Raw genomic sequence first — 18941 nt, forward strand, 5'->3', positions numbered from 1 at the left:
CAGACATCATCTCCCGGCGCAGATCCACCATCTGATCCGGACACAGACTGAGAAACAGAATAAGAAAGAAACAGACAAATATTAGCGTAGATGCCATTCTTCTTATGATGTAACGAGTACATCATGTGTTATGGGGAGTGTTCCCGGTTCTGGTTGATCTAATTAATGCAGCCTAACAATCCTTTAATGGATTTGAATAATAGAAGTGTATTAGTGTGTTATGTGTAAGCCGGGTTAAAGAAATGTGTCTTTAATCTAGATTTAAACTGACAAGAGTATGTCTGCCTCCTGAACAGCATTAGGTAGATTGTTCCAGAGTTTGGGTGCTAGAAAAGGATCTGCCACCCGCAGTCGATTTTGATATTCTAGGTTATCAAATGGCCAGAGTTTTGAGAACGCAGCAGACAAGCGCTTCGAAACAGTGAATCATTTTTGTTCAATTGATAAAAAGTTTTGAAAAGCTTTGTTTCTCACACATTACACTATTTTCATCAGGAAATGATTAAGTGTTTCGCTCTTTCTTCTGTCGTAACATCTTAAATATGTGGTCTCGACTCTGAATAAAAAGCTGTAACTGTTGGTTTTCCACATTGAATGAACACTTCAGCACAGTGTGTGGAGTTTTATGACAGTCCCTAGCGATTGGCCGAAACACGGAGAAATCAAAATTTGAAGAGAAAAATATATTTTCTACAAAACACTTTTTTAATTAAATATCTTTATTAAAATATGTTGATGACATAATTTTCATGACAGTAAATCACATCGCTGTACTTATTAAAGCAATGCATTACTGTAATGCAATACAGAATTGAAAATCATCCAGTCTGGGAATTTATATTACTTTTACTTTACTTTTAGCAGACGCTTTTATCCAAAGCGACTTACAAATAAGAAAAAGTAACTAAAACTAAAAGTTAACACTCTGTAAATATACACACACATTTAAGAAAATACAGAAATTAAATAAAATTGACAAATGCATACAACAACAACATTTCAATAGTAAACATATAAAGGAAAAAATAAAAAATAAAATAAAAATAAAAAGCGATACTTATATCCTAGCCGGTGTCCTATATATATATATATATATTATATTATATATTTGTATATAATGGATAAGTCCTTGACAATCTAAAGTAAAGTAAAGTCGTGACGTATTGTCAAGTATGGTGACCCATACTCGAAATTGGTGCTCTGCGTTTAACCCATCCAAGTGCACACACACACACACAGCAGTGAGTAGTGAACAAATCCACACACACACACACACCGTGAACACACACCCGGAGCAGTGGGCAGCCATGCTGCAGCGCCCGGGGAGCAATTGGGGGTTCGGTGCCTTGCTCAAGGGCACCTCAGTCGTGGTATTGAGGGTGGAGAGAGCGCTGGACATTCCCTCCCCCCACCTACAATTCCTGCCGGCCGGGGGCTCGAACTCGCAACCTTTCGATTACGAGTCCGACTCTCTAACCATTAGGCCACGACTTCCCCCAATCTGCATAAAATATATTCAAATATAATATTAAATTTAACATCTGTACAGTCAAGTTATTAACGTAAGAAAATATCTTATTTTAACGGTTTCTTAGCAAACTTTGATTAGTTTCATTCACTGACAAAGCGTGTATTTCACGACGCTCCCTTACGCGTGTCGCGCATGCGCAGACCATCGCTCCGCCGCCAGCTGTCGCTGTTTCGCTCGCGCGTCGTCCGTTTTATTCACAGAAGTCGAAAACATCAGACACCATGCCTCCGTCGCGCCGCTTCTGCTCGCGTTTTTCCCGAACCAACGCGCCTCTCGCACAGGCAACAGGCTCTAGAGGTTATTAAGCACAAACTCGGTCTTTTACACGGTTTGACCATGAGTGCGCCGCGTAACGCGCTCTAGACGGAGTAAACGCGCCTTGCGCGGCCGCTAGAATTCATCATAACGATAACAACAACACTGCTATGGCACTCTCGGTGATCCAGGCTTGTCGTAGTCTGGCCCTGTCCACCTGGCTGCTGTCCTTCTGCTTCGTCCATCTGCTGTGTTTGGACTTCACGGTGGCGGAGAAGGAGGAGTGGTACACGGCGTTCGTTAACATCACGTACGTGGATCCGGTCACGGCCGAGGTCCGCACCGAGAAGACAGAGTGCGGGCGTTACGGCGAGGACTCGCTCAAACGCGAGGCCAGAGGCGTGCTAGCAATGCCCGCCGCGCCGCAGGACAGACACGCGTGCGATCCCAACAGCAGATTCACGCCGCGCGGACACGGCACGTGGATCGCGCTCATCAGCAAGGGAAACTGCACCTACAGAGACAAAATCCGAAACGCCGTGGGGAAAAACGCGTCAGCTGTGGTCATATTCAACGTGGGCTCCTCCAACCCCAACGAGACCATCACCATGCCAGATCCAGGTGATGCGCTTCATCAATGCATCATGGTTATGTGTGATTTACATTTGCGTTACATTTAACGTTAGTCATTTGTGACCCTGGACCACAAAACCAGTCATAAGGGTCAATTTTTGGAAATTGAGATTTATGCATCTTGTGAAAGCGGAATAAATAAACGTTTCATTGATGTGTGGTTTGTTAGAATTGGATATATTTGACCGAGATTTGAAAATCTGGAATCTTAGGGTGCAAAAAATAAAAAATGGAGAAAGTCGCCTTTAAAGTTGTCCAAATGAAGTTCTTGGCAATGCATATTACTAATCAAACATTAGGTTTTGTAATATTTACGGTAGGACAAATATCTTAAATGGAACATGATCCTTACTTAATATTCTAATGGTTTTTTGCCATAAAAGAAAAAATGATAATTTTGACCCATACAATGTATTTTTGGGTATTGCTACAAATATAGCAGTGTTACTTAAGACTGCTTTTGTGCTCACTTTTGCCATAACCTGTTTGTTGTTTGGAATTTGCTTTAGTGAGATCATCAATAATAATAATAACATGCATTAAAAATAGTGCTGTCAAAGGATTAATCGCATCCAAAATAAGTTTTTGTTTACATAATGTGTATGCTGTGTATCTTTATGTATACATAAATACACGCACATAGAGTATATACTGTGAAAATATTTTGATGTATATATTTATATTCATATAACTGATATATACAAATATTTTAAATGTATAAACGTAACATAATTTTCTTAAATATATACGTGCATGTGTGTATTTATATAAACATGCTAAATATACACAGGACACACTTATTTTGGATGCGATTAATAGTTTGACAGCCCTAATTAAAATGCATACATAAATGCATCTACACATGTATGTCATATCAATTGCAAAGAGTGAAATGCAGATGCATAGATACCAGAGGAGTTAAGAGCATGCACAGAGAACGTTTAGAAAACGTACACTTAGTTTTAATTGCTCTAAGGCGTCTGCCTGAAGCTGTAGCAATAGCCAACAATACAGTGAATGGGTCAATATTATAGATTTTTCTTTTATGCCAAAAATCATTAGGATATTAAGTAAGGATCATGTTCCATTTAAGACATTTAGTAAATTTCCTACTGTAAATATATCAAAACTTAATGTTTGATTAGTAATATGCATTGCTAAGAACTTCATTTGGACAACTTTAAAGGTGATTATCAATATTTGATTATTTATTCAGCTCTCAGATATAGAGAATGGGAATATACATCTCTGCATTCTGTGTAGTCGCCGGTATGTTTTAGGATGCTCTTAGTAGTGTACAGTGACAGCAGATACAAATCACAAGAGGAAAAAATGGCATTTGAGCTGCTTGCATTTGCTTAGAATAAATGTGCTGATATTCATATTCAATAATGATCATTCGAGTGCTCAGTTGTGTGGCCAGCACACGACACACACACACTCTCTTTGAAATCATACAGGCATCTTCTGTGTCACACACAGGACCAAGCCGTTTTTGATAACTAGATGGCACTGATATATCTGCCAGATAAAATAATAAACACAGTATAGCTTGATCTCAGCCAGTTGATCATGTATTTCAGTGGTTCTCAATTACAGTCTGCATATTTCATACGTTTCTCTTGTTACTTCAGACATAAGCTCTATTCAAAATAAGTGCCCAGCAAAGTAAGACATCACAGTATATTCTGCCATGATTCCAGTTCAAAGCGAGCGTATGTTCCGTTTAAAGAGCATTAAAGTGTGCGACACATGAATTTAAATTCTATTTATTTACAGGGGTATATTGTGCCACACTTCTCTAGTAAGTTTCTGCTTGTTAGTAGAGACTGCAAGACATTAATTGGGTCTGATAAGGGAGACATATAAAATATGCAGGGCCAGGGGTCCTCTAGTCTAGGACATGTTTGAGAACCCTTGATTTAATCAACACATATCGCCCTAATACGACCCTCTGGAATGCAGCTCTGAAATGAATTATATTATGAAAGCACTACACCAATTAAGTTTTACTGGACTTAAATGAAACAAATACTATCTCTCACAAAGAGTTGTTGAACAATGAATCAGCGGTTGCATTATGAACATGGAGAGTGATCATAAAGAGCTATATCACACACATTTCCAAACGTGTTTGCATACATTATTCATAGCGTGAGCACTTACAAATTCAAGTGGATCGGAAATTATAAATCTGTAATAAATAATAAATACAAATGACAAGGACAAATTTTGGTCAAGTTGTTTATTTTCACTGAACTATACTGTCACCATTGTGTTGTTTCAAGTTGAAAAGCAGAAAATTGCATTTCATTTTAGATCCTTTTCCTCTCTAATTTCCATTCTAATGTGTTTTTAACGGTTTCATTTAAATTTTAACTTCTACCTCCACTATTACCCATTCTCTATTGTAGTGTCCGTGTCTCAAAGTCCCAGAATGCCGTGCATTGCTGACGCCATGTTGCCATTCTCTATATAAATCTCAATTTAAAAAAATTCACCCTTATGACTGGTTTTGTGGTCTAGGGTCACATATAATAAATAAAAAGAAAACAAATAGATAGGAAAAGAATAAAGGACGCTAGTGTTAGAGGCCTTTTTTTTAAAGAAAACAAGCAGTTAGAAAATAAATAGAGTTGCAAGTCTTAAAGAGTAAGTGGTGGTGTTGTTTTTTTGAAATAAAAAAGAGAACAAATAGATCAAATAGAATTGGAATAGAGAGTGCTAGAGTTAGAGGGTCAAATAAAGATGGAAGAGATGTGTTTTCAGCCGTTTCTTGAAGATGGTGCTGGGCAGGTCATTTCACCAGGAGGGAACAGTTAATGTAAAAGTCTGTGAAAGTGATTTTGTGCCTCCTTGGGATGAACAATAAAGCGCTGTTCACTTGCAGAATGTAAAGGGGTGCAGAACCGGTGGTGGTTACAAATCCATATTTGGTTATGGATTGATAAATACATGTCTGGTTAAATGTGATGGTCAGTGCATATGTGTGTTGATAAATGCATTCATCATCTGTCAACTAGATATGCGTGTCTGGTTATGTGTTATTCTAAGTCCATATAAGGTTACGAGTGATGGCTGATGCACTTTGGTAAATGCATATGAGGTGCATAATTGCATATCTAGCATGTGTGATGGTTTATACATACGCTTGCGTAATTGATTGTGTTTTGGTAAATGCATGTCTGGTTTAAAGGAGCAATTCAGCCAAAAATGAATTTTTGCTGAAAATGTCCTCACCCTCAGGCCATCCCAAGATGTAGATGAGTTTGTTTCTTCATCAGATTTCCAGAAATGTAGTATTGCATCACTTGCTCATCAATGGATGCTCTGCAGTGAATGGGTGCCGTCAGAATGAAAGCTGATAAAAACATCACAATAATCCACACCACTCCAGTCCATCAGTTAACATCTTGAGAAGCTAAAAGCTGCGTGTTTGTAAGAAACAAATCCATCATTACAGCATTATTTAAACCTTTGCTTCCTACTAAAATACTAGTTCATAATCCATAATAATGCTTCCTCCAGGGAAAAAGTCCATTTTCGTTTGTCTTCTCCCATCAAAATCCACCCAAATGTTTGTTTAGAGCTGTTTTGTCTTGTAAACGGTGCAGATATGTGCAGATTTCTCTCCTGATTAAGACCACCAGACCACTTTTTCACTGGAGGAAGCGTTATGGACTAATATTTTGGCCAGAAACAGTTTGAAGTTAAAACACTTTAATGATGGATTTGTTTCTTTTGTCTTCTCAAGATGTTACTGGTGTGGATTACTTGTGGATTATTATGATGTTTTTGTCAGCTGTTTGAAATCTCATTCTGACGGCATCCATTCAGGCCCTGAAAACAGTAATTAATTCTAGCACCTTATAGGCGCTTTAATGTAAAATGTCACATGCATGAGTGTTTTTGTGGGTGTTCTGTGTCAGAAACAGTTTTCTGACTTCTCTATAAAGTTCACACAGTCACGTCCTGCAGGAAAGTGTTTGAATGTTTGTGACGTGGCTGTGGTTCTGACCTGAGTTTGCCATCGTCCAGCTGTGTTTGTATGTTCTCTCACATCTGGAAGTCATGTGTGATGCTTTAGACGTGATGTTGGCGTTCAGGCTCGACTGGAACGGTCACTTCAGCGTTCTGGTCGTTCTGCGTCTTAGAAAATGTGTTTTGCTGTGAAAGTTTTCTCTTATCTTTCTCTATCTGTCTTGTGAAGTGTTATTAATGTTGTTGGTTTAGTTCGTTCTACATCAGTATTTTTCTCTCTTGTGGTGTTTTCCGTTCGCTTCTCTCTTTGAGCTTTGCGTTTTGTTTTGGCTGAGAAGGTTTTCTAATGTTTAAAGATTTTCCCTGTGCTTTTTATCAGGGGTTTCCCTTGAACTCTGTTGTGCTTTTTTCCTCAATTCTTTATTTTCCATTTCAGCTTTTCTGGATTACGTTTTTTTTTCCATTTCACATTTTCTGAATTCTGCTTTAATGGTTACATAAAATTTTAGTAATCAAAAAGCATGTCTAATTAATTAACGAATTAATCATGAAACATTTTTAACAACAATTTATTGAAAGTTTAACACAGTACATTTATAAGGCCTTATGAAATCAGTTTTAAATCCCCCCCCCAAATCAGTGTTTTTTCTAGATTTTTTATTTTAATTTTTCTGGATTCTTTTTAAGTGGTTATATTAAATCATAACAATTAGAAAGAATTCAATTTTTAAGACCCGTGAAATAAATTTTTATCCAAATTCTACAATTTAACAAAACTGTATTAAGTTTCACAAAATGTAAATTGTTTACGCTGAATGAAATCCATTTTATATTATGATTTCTTTTTTTTTTTTCAAAATTCCATATTATTTTTCCCTAGTTCCATGTTTTCCATCATAATTTTTCTGGATTCTGTTTTAAATGAACAATTTTAATAATCGAAAAACGTATATAATTAAGTGAGTTCATAAAACTTGAGCAAGAACTTTCAGTTTCTGTGTATCTGATAATAGTTTTACATGCATATGTCATATTTAATTAGTCTTTTTGTGCTTAATTGATTCATTCTGCAGCTCTACTTTTAATTTATTCATCTAAAATTCGCCAAATTCCATTTTTATTGTGCCAGTAATAAGCATTTTTAACTTTCTTTGTCTAAATATGTTTATTTGAGCATTGGTTGTGTGCTAGTTATGCTTGTTGTTGATGATCAGGATAAACTCTGCTCCTCTTTCTGGTTTATTTTTCCCACAGAGGAAGCGAGTTAGTCTAGTTGAGGCGCTGGTTAACTGTGGCTCTGTGTTTTAGGCACCGGTGACGTGGTGGCCATCATGATTCCCGAGCCCAAGGGTCGTGATCTGGTTCTTCTGATGGAGAGGAACATCACCGTTTACATGTACATCACCATCGGAACACGCAACCTCCAGAAATACGTCAGCCGCACCTCCGTGGTCTTTGTTTCCATCTCCTTCATCATCCTCATGATCATCTCGCTGGCCTGGCTCGTCTTTTACTACATCCAGCGCTTCAGATACGCCAACGCCAGGGACCGCAACCAGGTACAAACCTGAGAAAAATCATCTTACGAAATGATTTGCTTGAAAAGTGCAGCCCTAAGTGTCCAAATGCCTTTTGCAGTGAAGGATCCTTAGAGCCTCACGTGCAAATTGTGTGTGCTGTAGGGCTGGGCGATATGAGCAAAAATTCATGTGTCGGTATTTTTTGGCTGATTTGTGGTATACGGTATATATCTCGGTATTTTGTATTTGGATTAAACAAATAAAGTGAATGCAAGCATGTAGGCATTATATTATGTGCAAAAAAGGGTTACATTCATTGCATTATAACATTGTAACATTGCAATCTAAAAACAAAAATAATGCTTTTAAAGCAGAAGTTAAAGTTTTTAAACTAAAAATGAAGATGAAAACAGACTGATTGAGTAAAAAAGCTATTTTGATTACCCCATACATTTTACAGTTAATGCTATCATACAAATACACTTGTAGGTTTAAAATTCTACATATATGCGACCCTGGAGCACAAAACCAGTCTGAAGTCGCTGGGGTATATTTGTAGCAATAGCCAAAAATACATTGTATGGGTCAAAATTATTGATTTTGTTTAATGCCAAAAATCTTTAGGATATTAAGAAAAGATCATGTTCCATGAAGATATTTTGTAAATTTCCTACCGTAAATATATCAAAACTTAATTTTTGAGTAGTAATATGCATTGCTAAGAACTTCATTTGGACAACTTTAAAGAAGATTTTCTCAATATTTTTTATTTTTTTGGCACCCTCAGATTCCAGATTTTCAAATAGTTGTATCTCAGCTAAATATTGTCCGATCCTAACAACACCATACATCAATGGAAAGATTATTTATTCAGCTTTCCGATTATGTATAAATCTCAATTTCACAAAATTGACCCTTATGACTGGTTTTGTGGTCCATGGTAGAGGTCTGCAAGCCCATCGGGACCCGACGCTTAGTCCATTCGGGCCGGGCTCGGGCCATTTTTTTTTTTAACAGATCGGGCTCGGGTCGGACTCGAGCTCATTTAGCTTCTCTCCTTTAATTGTAAGTCAATTGTAAGTCGCTTTGGATAAAAGCGTCTGCCAAATGACTAAATGTAAATGTAATTGTGCCCATATTACGCGCAGAGCACACATGGCAACTGTATGAAATACTGATTATATTATAAATATTAAACATCGCCTACGCAATACACAACGCATATTCGCACGCATTAGCATTCAGGTGACAGTTGACCATGCAGAGCATCAGGGAGAATTTGGAGCGTGGTTACTAATAAAAGTTCCCAATGCTTCAGGAAGGATTGATGATCCTGACTCGCCGTCTCCTCTTTGGATGTGCCTTTAGAGTTTTTCAGAAGCGCTCCTGCTCAAAACCGAAACTGCTTTTTTCCCCTTTATTTAATGGCTTTATTGCATGCTTTGTTGATATTTTGAGTGCACACAAATAAAAGTAGGCCCTTTACCGTTCCGAACAGTGAAGCCTATTACTCTTACCTTTATGAGCAAAAATGTATTTGAAATGTTTCCAATGCAAGTGATCGCTCTGGCGCGTCCATGTCCTGTAAAGCGTGCTTCAGCTTGCACTCTCCGCACAAACAACCGGATATGCATCAGTGCACATTAACCTAGGTTAAGCCTTTAAACTAACATTGTGGAGCCGTTTTATAACTATACATTTAATTTTAGATCAAGTCGTGATAATTTGAGAAGGCTAAATATATCAAACATAGACTATGATCAACTCACTGTCTGCCGCTGGCCACTTGGTCGTTACTTTAAAAAAATCAAAAAACGTACATTTTAACAAATAAAAAAATGCTCCAAAAGTTTTTCTAAATTAACCTAATAAAATAACGAAACAATATACAATCACTTTGCCATTTCATACAAAACTGAAGTATTTTAATAGCTGAAACAGTATAAGCTGTTTTGGGAGAAGGGGGAAAAAAGACGGGCCGGTAATTCTGATAAGCTGTCGGACACGGGCCGGCTAGGGCTTGAGCGTCTCGGGCCAAGGCCGGGCTAGGGCCTTTAAACTAGACGAAATTATAAACTATAGGCTACTATATCTTACGAGTTTTTATTTGATTTTTTAAAGCCCTTCATATAAAGCTTGTCACATGTTTAGAACAAATTGTATTATGCACTTTCTCTGCAGCAGTTCAGATATTTTTTCAGATGCGCTCGTATCAAACCTCTGTATATCAAAATTAACGGTATTGCTTCATACCGTATCGCTTATAAAAAAAATACCGATATATCGTACAAACTCGATATACCACGCAGCCCTACTGTGTTGTTTTTATTTTCATGTTTTTTAATACATTTATAATCATTTATTCACATAATCATTTTATAATCATTAGTCATTCATATGATTTATTATTTTTATCAGTTACTCTTATCATTTATCGTCATAAGTATTTTTATTGTTTATTCATTAATTTATTATGTTTCTATATTTCATATTTTATATTTCTTATTAACTTGCTTATGCATTTTCATTGTTCAATCTCATGCTTGTTTGGTTTCATGAACTGTTTTGTCTGTATGAATAGAGATAGATAAGAGGGAGTGTTTATAGAAACCCAAGGTTTATGGGATGTTGTTGTGAATCAGTTTGATCTCACAAACAAATTTATGTAATCAGTCCAAATCAATTGTATGTAGTTTCAAAGTGTTTTATGCAAGTTTTTTACATTGACAAGTTTGAGGTTGACATTTGTGATATTTCTGTATTTAGTAAAATGTTGAAAAAAAACTTCGATTTTAATTTTTTTGTTGGTTTATTGCACTTTTGAGCTATTTGTCTTGTAACTATGGATTTCTTACACACATATCCTTCAAATTGGGGGTCTAAGGATTGTATAGATATATGACATTTGAAAATACTCAAAAGAATGACAGCACAGCATGTAAAAATACTAAGATATACTCTGGCCGAATTGTTCTGTGGCAGGTATTAAAGGGTTAAACTTTTTATTTTACAGTGGAATATTCCATTAATATTTTAATTTAAATTATTTAGTTTTATTTGATAAGAAAATAAGATAAAATAATAAAATTGCTATAATTAATAAAACTATAAAATTATAAATCATAAAATATTTATATGCTTTTTTCTTAAATACTGAAATTTTATTGTACAGCGAAATATTACATGAACAATATTTCACATTTTAGTAATATTTATGCATATTTTATTATTGCAATTATTTCAAATAATGAAGAATAAATTAATCATTTTGTGTAATTATGCAAATACAATTTAAAAATATATTAGCAATACTTAGTTTTGTGTTGTACCCATTTTTATTTTACAGTGTAATTTCATTGATAATATTTAATTTAATTTAGTAATATTTATTTTTCTTTAGTATTAGTAATAATAATAAAACTATTATTATTATTTCATAGCAACATTGATTATAAAATCATAAAAAGTTGGCCCAATTGTGCAAACAAGCACAGCAACCTTGAAATTAAATTAATATATCAGAAAAATCGCTTTCTTTCGCCACTGTTTCTTGTTTTCAGTGGTTTGCGTGTTTGTGTGCGTTTAAACATGACCCTAAAACATGATTACAGGCCACAGGAAGTGACTTTCATCACAGGAAAACAACAGAGCCTTTCATTACAGCCCTCTTCAATTATTTTAACGAGAGACGGATGTAGAAGATAACAGTCTGAAGTCAAAGGAGAAAAGCGTTTATTAATCATGTTCTGTTCTCCGATTGGTCAGAGAAGGCTGGGGGACGCTGCCAAAAAAGCCATCAGCCAGTTACAAGTGCGGACCATCAGGAAAGGCGATCAGGTGAACAAATAAACATTCAGTATCTCAGTCTTTAAACCAGTGGATTCTGCTGATATGGAGTTCTGCGCTCTGTTATGTCTTGTATAATGTGTGTTTTTTTTCCTGCAGGAGACTGAGAGTGATTTTGATAACTGTGCCGTGTGTATCGAGGGTTATAAACCAAATGATGTAGTCAGAATCTTACCTTGCAGGTAAACACACACCTGACTGCTCTTTTGATAAGTTACGAACAAGATAGATACATTAAAACATATAGTAAATCATAGTAAAGCAATATAATACGGCATTGTATATTTCATCTAATTTTATTTATCTTATTATAGTAGGTGCATTTTTTTATAGTACGTTTTATTATAATAGGTACAAGTCTCTTCTACTCACCAAGGCTGCATTTATTTGATTAAAAAAATGCTTTAAAATTGCTAAATATTATTACAATTTAAAGTAGTTGTTTACTATGTGAATATCTGTTAAAATGTAATTTATTTCTGTGATCAAAGCTGTATTTTCAGCATCATTACTCCAGTCTTCAGTGTCACATGATCTTCAGAAATCATTCTAAAATGCTGATTTGCTGCTCAACAAACATTTCTGATTATCAATGTTAAAAACAGTTGTGCTGCCCAATATTTTTGTGGAAACCGTGATACATTTCATTTTTCAGGATTCCTGATTAATAGAAAGTTCAAATACAGCATTTATTTGAAATGGAGCTCTTGAAATATTATAAATGTCACTTTTGATCAATTTAATGCATCCTTGATGAACAAGTTAATGTTTAATTTAAATAAAAAAACTGGATATATTTAGGGATGCACGATATTGGATTTTTGCCGGTATCCGATATGCCGATATTTTTTTTGACTCATTTTGGCCGATACCGATATATTTCCTTTTGTCTGGAAGCAACACCAAGTCACTCCTGTGCATAAATTATAAGCAAAATATTTTTAATTTTGGTTAGTTTTTAACAAGAACTTATTTGTTAGAATTAAATAAACAATAATGAAGGTTTTTTGACAGTACATTGAAGCTTTGAAAATAATTAAATAAACTATATATCAATCGCTGCACCCCCCCCCCCCCCCCCCAGTAAGATGCAGTGTTAATAAAACAAAAAAAAAAACATTTTATTCTAAGATTTAATATTTGTAGATGGTCTAAAGCAAAAGAGTTGTAAAAACTCAGAAAATATTTTAAAGTTTATGGTCTGTTAAAAAAACACACATTACACATTAATGAATAAATCTGAATTTATTAAATTATTTAATTCATGTTTTTTTGTTTTTTTTTCATTTAAGCTATATCTTCTGAGCATTAATCAAAACTCTATTTTATGACATCAATTACAGCTTTATTTAATCAGAAACAGTATAAATGTTATTTGTGTAAGCTATTTTACTTTTAATTTAATTAGAAGTAGGCCAACAGCGCCCCCTACAGATTAAAAATCCTTACGGTGCGGACATTAGGACCCGGGGGAGGCTGCATTGTTGCTGCACTTGCTATTACTGTTTACTCTTAAAACACACCTAACGCTTCATTCTGTGTGTGCTGGTCTAATCACCAGCACACCCTGAGCACATGTGAGTTAATGTATTCCTCTTATCGGCAAGACATATCGGCATAATGTTTTTAATATCGGGCCGATGCCAATATTTACATTTAAAGACATTATCGGCCGATTCCGATATCAGTCCGATAATATCGTGCATCCCGAGATAATATTATATAAACTGTATTATACTATATTACTATATTTTCATATAACAAAGTTGCTAAATGCTCTCTTGCTACAAAAAGAGGATGTAAACTGGCAGTCATTCAGTATTCAACTGAAAACTCACAAACATGAGGCTTCTGTATTAGACTGATAAACGCATAACTGTCCCTCCTTCACTTTCTTCACTGTTGGTCTTTTCCTCTTAGGCATCTGTTTCATAAAGGCTGTGTTGACCCGTGGTTGGTGGACCATCGTACGTGTCCCATGTGTAAAATGAACATCCTCAAAGCTCTGGGCCTCACGGTTGGTGTTTTTTCTCTCTCCCTCATCGCTGTGCAAAGGTCAGGCTCGTGTGCCATGTGCTGTTTATGCATGCGTTTGTCCTCCTTGAGTGGAGAGAGAAATCAGCTGAACATGAAGCTTCAGACAGAATCAGTGTAATAAACAGCTGAATAGCAGTCTGAATAAATGAACTTTATTAATATAGCAACGCCAAGATAATGGGTTCGATTCCCAAGGAAAGCAAGAGCTGATAAAAATGTAAAACTGTAACTTGAATGCAATGTAAGTTGCTTTGTATAAAAGCATCTGCTAAATGCATAAATGTAAATATTAATAATAATAAAGATACTAAATATTATGCAATTATTATGAATTACAGTAATAAATTAATACATTAAATTATTTCCAGAGGAATCATTATTTTTGTTATTTATTTTTTTTTAACTTTGAATTTAATTTTATTTATTTTTTTTTCTATTTTAATTTTAAAGTTTTAGTCATTTTGTTGTTTTTTTTTCCATTTGTATTAGTAATTTTTTTTTTATGTCTATAGTGTTTTTTAAGAATTGTTTCATTTTTAGTTATATTTTTCAGTTATTTTCATTGGATTCATTTTTTTTATTTTATCTTATTGTATTATTTTTAGTTCTTAAAACATTGATGTTCGTTAAAAATGTTGTACTGTGCCTTAATGAGTGCTATTTTAGTATCACTGGTACATTAAAGGTTGATTTAATATATATTTTTTTACATTTATATATTATTATGCTGTTTAAATTTTAATTTTAGTTAGTTTTAGTACTTTTGTTGTTTTGTCATTTTTATAGATTTTTTAAAAGTTTTTATTGATGTATAAATTAAACTAAATGATGAAAATAAAATGTTGCCTTGATAACTAGCTAGAATAAAACAAGTTAGTTTTTTGTATATTTAAGTTAAAGTTTATTTTCAAGTTATGAAAGTTTATTTTATGTAGTTTATTTGAGTAGTAGTTTAATGCTTAATTGTAATAACCCTGGCCTTAACCATGGGAAAATCTCTGAAATGCATGGCTTATTGCTTCAGCATGGCTATAGGGTAGTTCTATTGTATTTAACTCTATTCTGTGGGACTGTGGTGTAATTCTGTTCATATGCAGTCGAGTGCCGAATGTCTGAATGAACTTCCTCTGGACTATGAGCTTGCCGTGGGGGGCGTGGCTCTCAACGCCATGGTGATGAGCGATGATGTCATGGCCGGCGATGTCGTGAGGATGGTTGGTCTCCCTCAGGTCCTCCTGGACTCTGAGCCAATGTCCCAGGACACCTTGCCAACCGAACAGAGTGAGTGTGCGAACGAGTACATATTTATTTCTGTGAGAGAGGAATTCGTCCTTTTGTCTAGTGCAAGGCATTGTGGGTAATGATTTTTTGCATTTAGAAAATACTTTTATCAAAAGTGACTAGAAAAGTGACAAATAGTAGTGCACATTTAATAACACGCCAAAAAAAGCATGCACAAATACATTGGGAATGGTAAACCATCCAGACAGTCTTGTGAATAAGACGTACATTTTAGCATACTTTTCAAAATAGTATGCATTACAGAAATAATACACTTTAAGTGCAAACTGAATGTAGGACATTTGGACATTTAATTGCATGTTAATTGTAATAAAATGAAAATGTATTATAGTTTAAATGTATGTAAAATGTAATTAGCTGAACTTTAGAGCACTACTTTTGATCCACTTAAGTTGGACTTAAGTACACCTTTATATGTGATTTCATAATTACTTCTATTGCCTTGAAATATGGTAAAGTGCACGGCTGAATGAAATGACAAGCATGTATGGGAAATGAAAATATACTTTAATGTCATTTCTGTTAAAACATGCATGTCATGTTTTGAAATAAGTTATTTTAGTTAACTAAAACTAAAACCATAAAAAATTTATCTTGAATTAAAATAAATGTTAACTGAAATTGTTACTGAACTTATTTTTAATTTGATAATTTCTCATTTTCATTGAGTTTAACTTCATGTACTAATATAACTATAACTAAAACTGAAATAATAAATAAACTATATAGACATATGTGACCCTGGAGCACAAAACTTAAGTCGCTGGGGTATATTTGTAGCAATAGCCAACAATACATTGTATGGGTCAAAATTATCAATTTTTCTTTTATGCCAAAAATCATTAGGATATTAAGGATCATGTTCCATGAAGATATTTAGTAAATTTCCTACTGTAAATATATCAAAACTTCATTTTTGATAAGTAATATGCATTGCTAAGAATTTCATTTGAGAACATTTTAAGGGCGATTTTCTCAATATTTAGATTTTTTTGCTCCAGATTTTCAAATAGTTGTATCTCGGCCAAATATTGTCCAATCATAACAAACCATACATCAATTGAAAGATTATTTATTCAACTTTCAGATGATGTATAAATTTCAATTTATGCATCACCGATATGAAAAATTGACCCTTATGACTGGTTATATGGTCCAGGGTCACATATATAAAAAACAAATGACAAAAACTAAAAATAAAAAGACATTTTAAAAATAAAATCTAAATCAAACTATTAATGAAAACTATAATATATCCCATTCCTACTAAAATAACAAAAGAAATCACAATTGTACTAAAATAAGTTGCAATTTAGCACATTTAAAATATTAAACTTTAAATGTAATATCACGAACACACTAAAGTTAAAATTAATATCACATGCTTTACATGTGCTTCAGTATGTTAGTCAACACATCAGAATAAGTGTACTTCTTTAAAGCACGACAAAAATATACAAACAGTTATTTAAAATGCACTTTGTTATAACTATTACAAAGTATACTTATGAAAGTGTACTCTCTTTAAGTTGCCTTTTATTTCATTAATATTATATACTTTTTAAGGTTTAAAGTACACTACAAGTGCACATTCAATACAATTAATCATTTTGGCATACGATTTGCAACTTGTTCTTATTTTGCATGCTATTTAGTAAGGACAGCATACAAATTAGGACACAGCCGTACTGATGAATATCATTGTGACTGTCTTTCCTCTGCAGGTGAGTTACAGCCAATAGCCAGCGGCAGTTCAGAGATGTCGCTCAATACGGGGGCGGGGTATTCGGACATTGACACGCCCACTGATGATCCAAAGTGCTGATCTGGCCCCTCCCACTCATGCTCAAATGTTTGGTGACTGCGGCGACGAGCTCAGATGGGTTAAATGGGGTTTGAATGGCCAGTGATTGACCGTGTAACACACTGCCTGCCGAGTGCATACTACAATCCACATCCGATGTTACGTTCATTTCATCTTCCTCCTCCATTCTTTGAAAAGCAGGGTAAACTGTTCTCTCTCACCCTAAAGCACTTGTTTGGTATCGGCAGACAATCGGTTCTGCTCTGCTCGACAATCTTCTCTTTCCTACCGCCGCAGTGTTCGCTGCCCGTGTCACCATTTGTCTGTGATCCCAGCGAAAAGAACGTGTCAAAGACTATTTTGAATCTGATCAGAAGTGGTTTATTTTTCTATAGAAGCATTTGATGCGCTCGAGTTCTGCAGTATTAAAAAAAAGGGAGAATCTCAGTATTTAGACGCCCTCCTCTTGGAGATTTTTTTGGGATTTGGCCCTCACCAAAGACGCCAGACCTTGAGCGTTTGACGGACGTTGTGCGGGACTAAACTGTGGGACTTTCTAGGAAGTGCTCTTTGGATTCTGTGGAGCAGGACATGTGATGTTTGCTGTGCATGCCACATGCCCTGTCCACTTGAGATTTCAGTGGATTTAATTAAAGGGATAGTTCACCCAAAAATGAAAGTTTACTGGCAGTGTCCTCACCCTCAGGCCATCCAAGATTTGAGAAGAAGAACAGATTTGAAGAAATTCCATCATTTGTTCACAAGTAGATCCTCTGCAGTGAATGGGTGCCGTCAGAATGAGAGTCCAAACAGCTGATAAAAACATCACAATAATCCACAGCACTCCAGTCCATCAGTTAGACAAAAGCTGAAACAAATCCATCATGAAGACATTTTTAACTTCAAACCATTAATTACAGCTAAAATATGAGTCCATAATAACGCTTCCTCCAGTGAAAAATGATCTGGTCTGAATCAGGAGAGAAATGTACACAGATCACGCACTGTTTATAAGCCAAAACGGCTCTAAACAAACATGGGTGAATTTTGATGTGAGCGGACAAGAGGGGATGGACTTTTTTTCAGGAGGAAGCGTTATTATGGATTATAGACTCATTTTAGTGGCAAGCAGATGTCTTAAACATGTCTTAATGGTGGGTTTTTTTCTTCTTAAAAACATGCAGCTTTTGACTTCACAAGATGTTAGCTGATGGACTGGAGTTGTGGATTATTGTGATGTTTTTATCAGCTGTTTGGACCCTCATTCTGACGGCACCCATTCACTGCAGAGCATCCATTGGTGAGCAAGTGATGCAATGCTACATTTCTCCAAATCTGATGAAGAAACAAACTCATCTACATCTTGGATGGCCTGAGGGTGAGCAAATGTTCACAACATGTTTTGTTGTTGTTGTTTGGGTGAACTATTTCTTTAACGGGAGATTATCAATCATTTCCCGTAATAATGTTCTGTTACTGTTTATTCACCCTCGGGTCGTTCTAAATCTCTGTATTATTCTTTTTTCTTTTCTTTAAAACTACAGAAATCACCATAAAAGTAGTTCATATGACTTTTTGTCAAAACAAAGTTGTGGAAAGACATAAGGGTGAGTAAATGATCATTTCAAGTGCACTGTTCCTTTAAATCTGTAACTCGTTCTTCCTTGTTTGACTGTACATTGTAAATAGAGAATAATTTTGTCCCAATTTTCTCCTTAATTGCCAAGTTTTTCCGTCATGCACTTTATGTATTTAGAGATTGGATTTCGTTTTGAGATTGGGATTTCAGTCATAAGTTTGTATATTCACACACAAGCACGTGCAGTCCACCTCACCGTATCTCTCTCACACACACACACACACACACTCAGTAGACGTTTGTACCATTTCATGCTCAGTATTTTGCACGTGTTTCAGTCAGACTGTACTTTGAATATTAATAAATTAATGTTAATTTTTTTGGGGCTAAACGTCGTTCTTCTCATTTACACAGTGTTCCACGTCTGTTGCCTTTGTCACATGATTCCATCTT

General features: G+C 35.1%; 1 protein-coding gene across 3 annotated transcripts; it reads left to right on the forward strand.

Annotated features, from left to right (window-relative positions):
• Positions 1–1663: 1663 nt before the first annotated feature.
• On the forward strand, positions 1664–18876 carry rnf150b (ring finger protein 150b). Of its 3 annotated transcripts, none has more exons than XR_013783327.1 (8): positions 1664–2407; positions 7709–7959; positions 11686–11757; positions 11866–11948; positions 13687–13783; positions 14901–15084; positions 16830–17599; positions 18287–18876. XR_013783327.1 is itself a non-coding variant. In XM_079400876.1 (7 exons), exons 1-7 carry the CDS (start codon positions 1957–1959, stop codon positions 16928–16930), a joined length of 1239 nt encoding a protein of 412 aa, XP_079257002.1. In that variant the 5' UTR covers positions 1693–1956; the 3' UTR covers positions 16931–18876. The 3 variants fall into 3 exon arrangements, 1 of the variants encoding a protein (XP_079257002.1); XR_013783328.1 differs by having other exon boundaries at positions 1708–2407; positions 16830–17111; positions 18199–18876; XM_079400876.1 differs by having other exon boundaries at positions 1693–2407; positions 16830–18876.
• Positions 18877–18941: the final 65 nt, after the last annotated feature.

Source organism: Barbus barbus, assembly GCF_936440315.1.
Source record: "Barbus barbus genome assembly, chromosome: 40".
Taxonomy (NCBI): Eukaryota; Metazoa; Chordata; class Actinopteri; order Cypriniformes; family Cyprinidae; genus Barbus; species Barbus barbus.

Bases quoted from the DNA above. Each gene is read 5' to 3' on its own strand.
- rnf150b (XM_079400876.1), top strand. From the start codon at position 1,957: ATGGCACTCTCGGTGATCCAGGCTTGTCGTAGTCTGGCCCTGTCCACC. The intron at 11,949-13,686 runs GTAAACACACAC...TTTTCCTCTTAG, and splicing joins GTCAGAATCTTACCTTGCAG to GCATCTGTTTCATAAAGGCT. The intron at 13,784-14,900 runs GTTGGTGTTTTT...GTTCATATGCAG, and splicing joins TCAAAGCTCTGGGCCTCACG to TCGAGTGCCGAATGTCTGAA.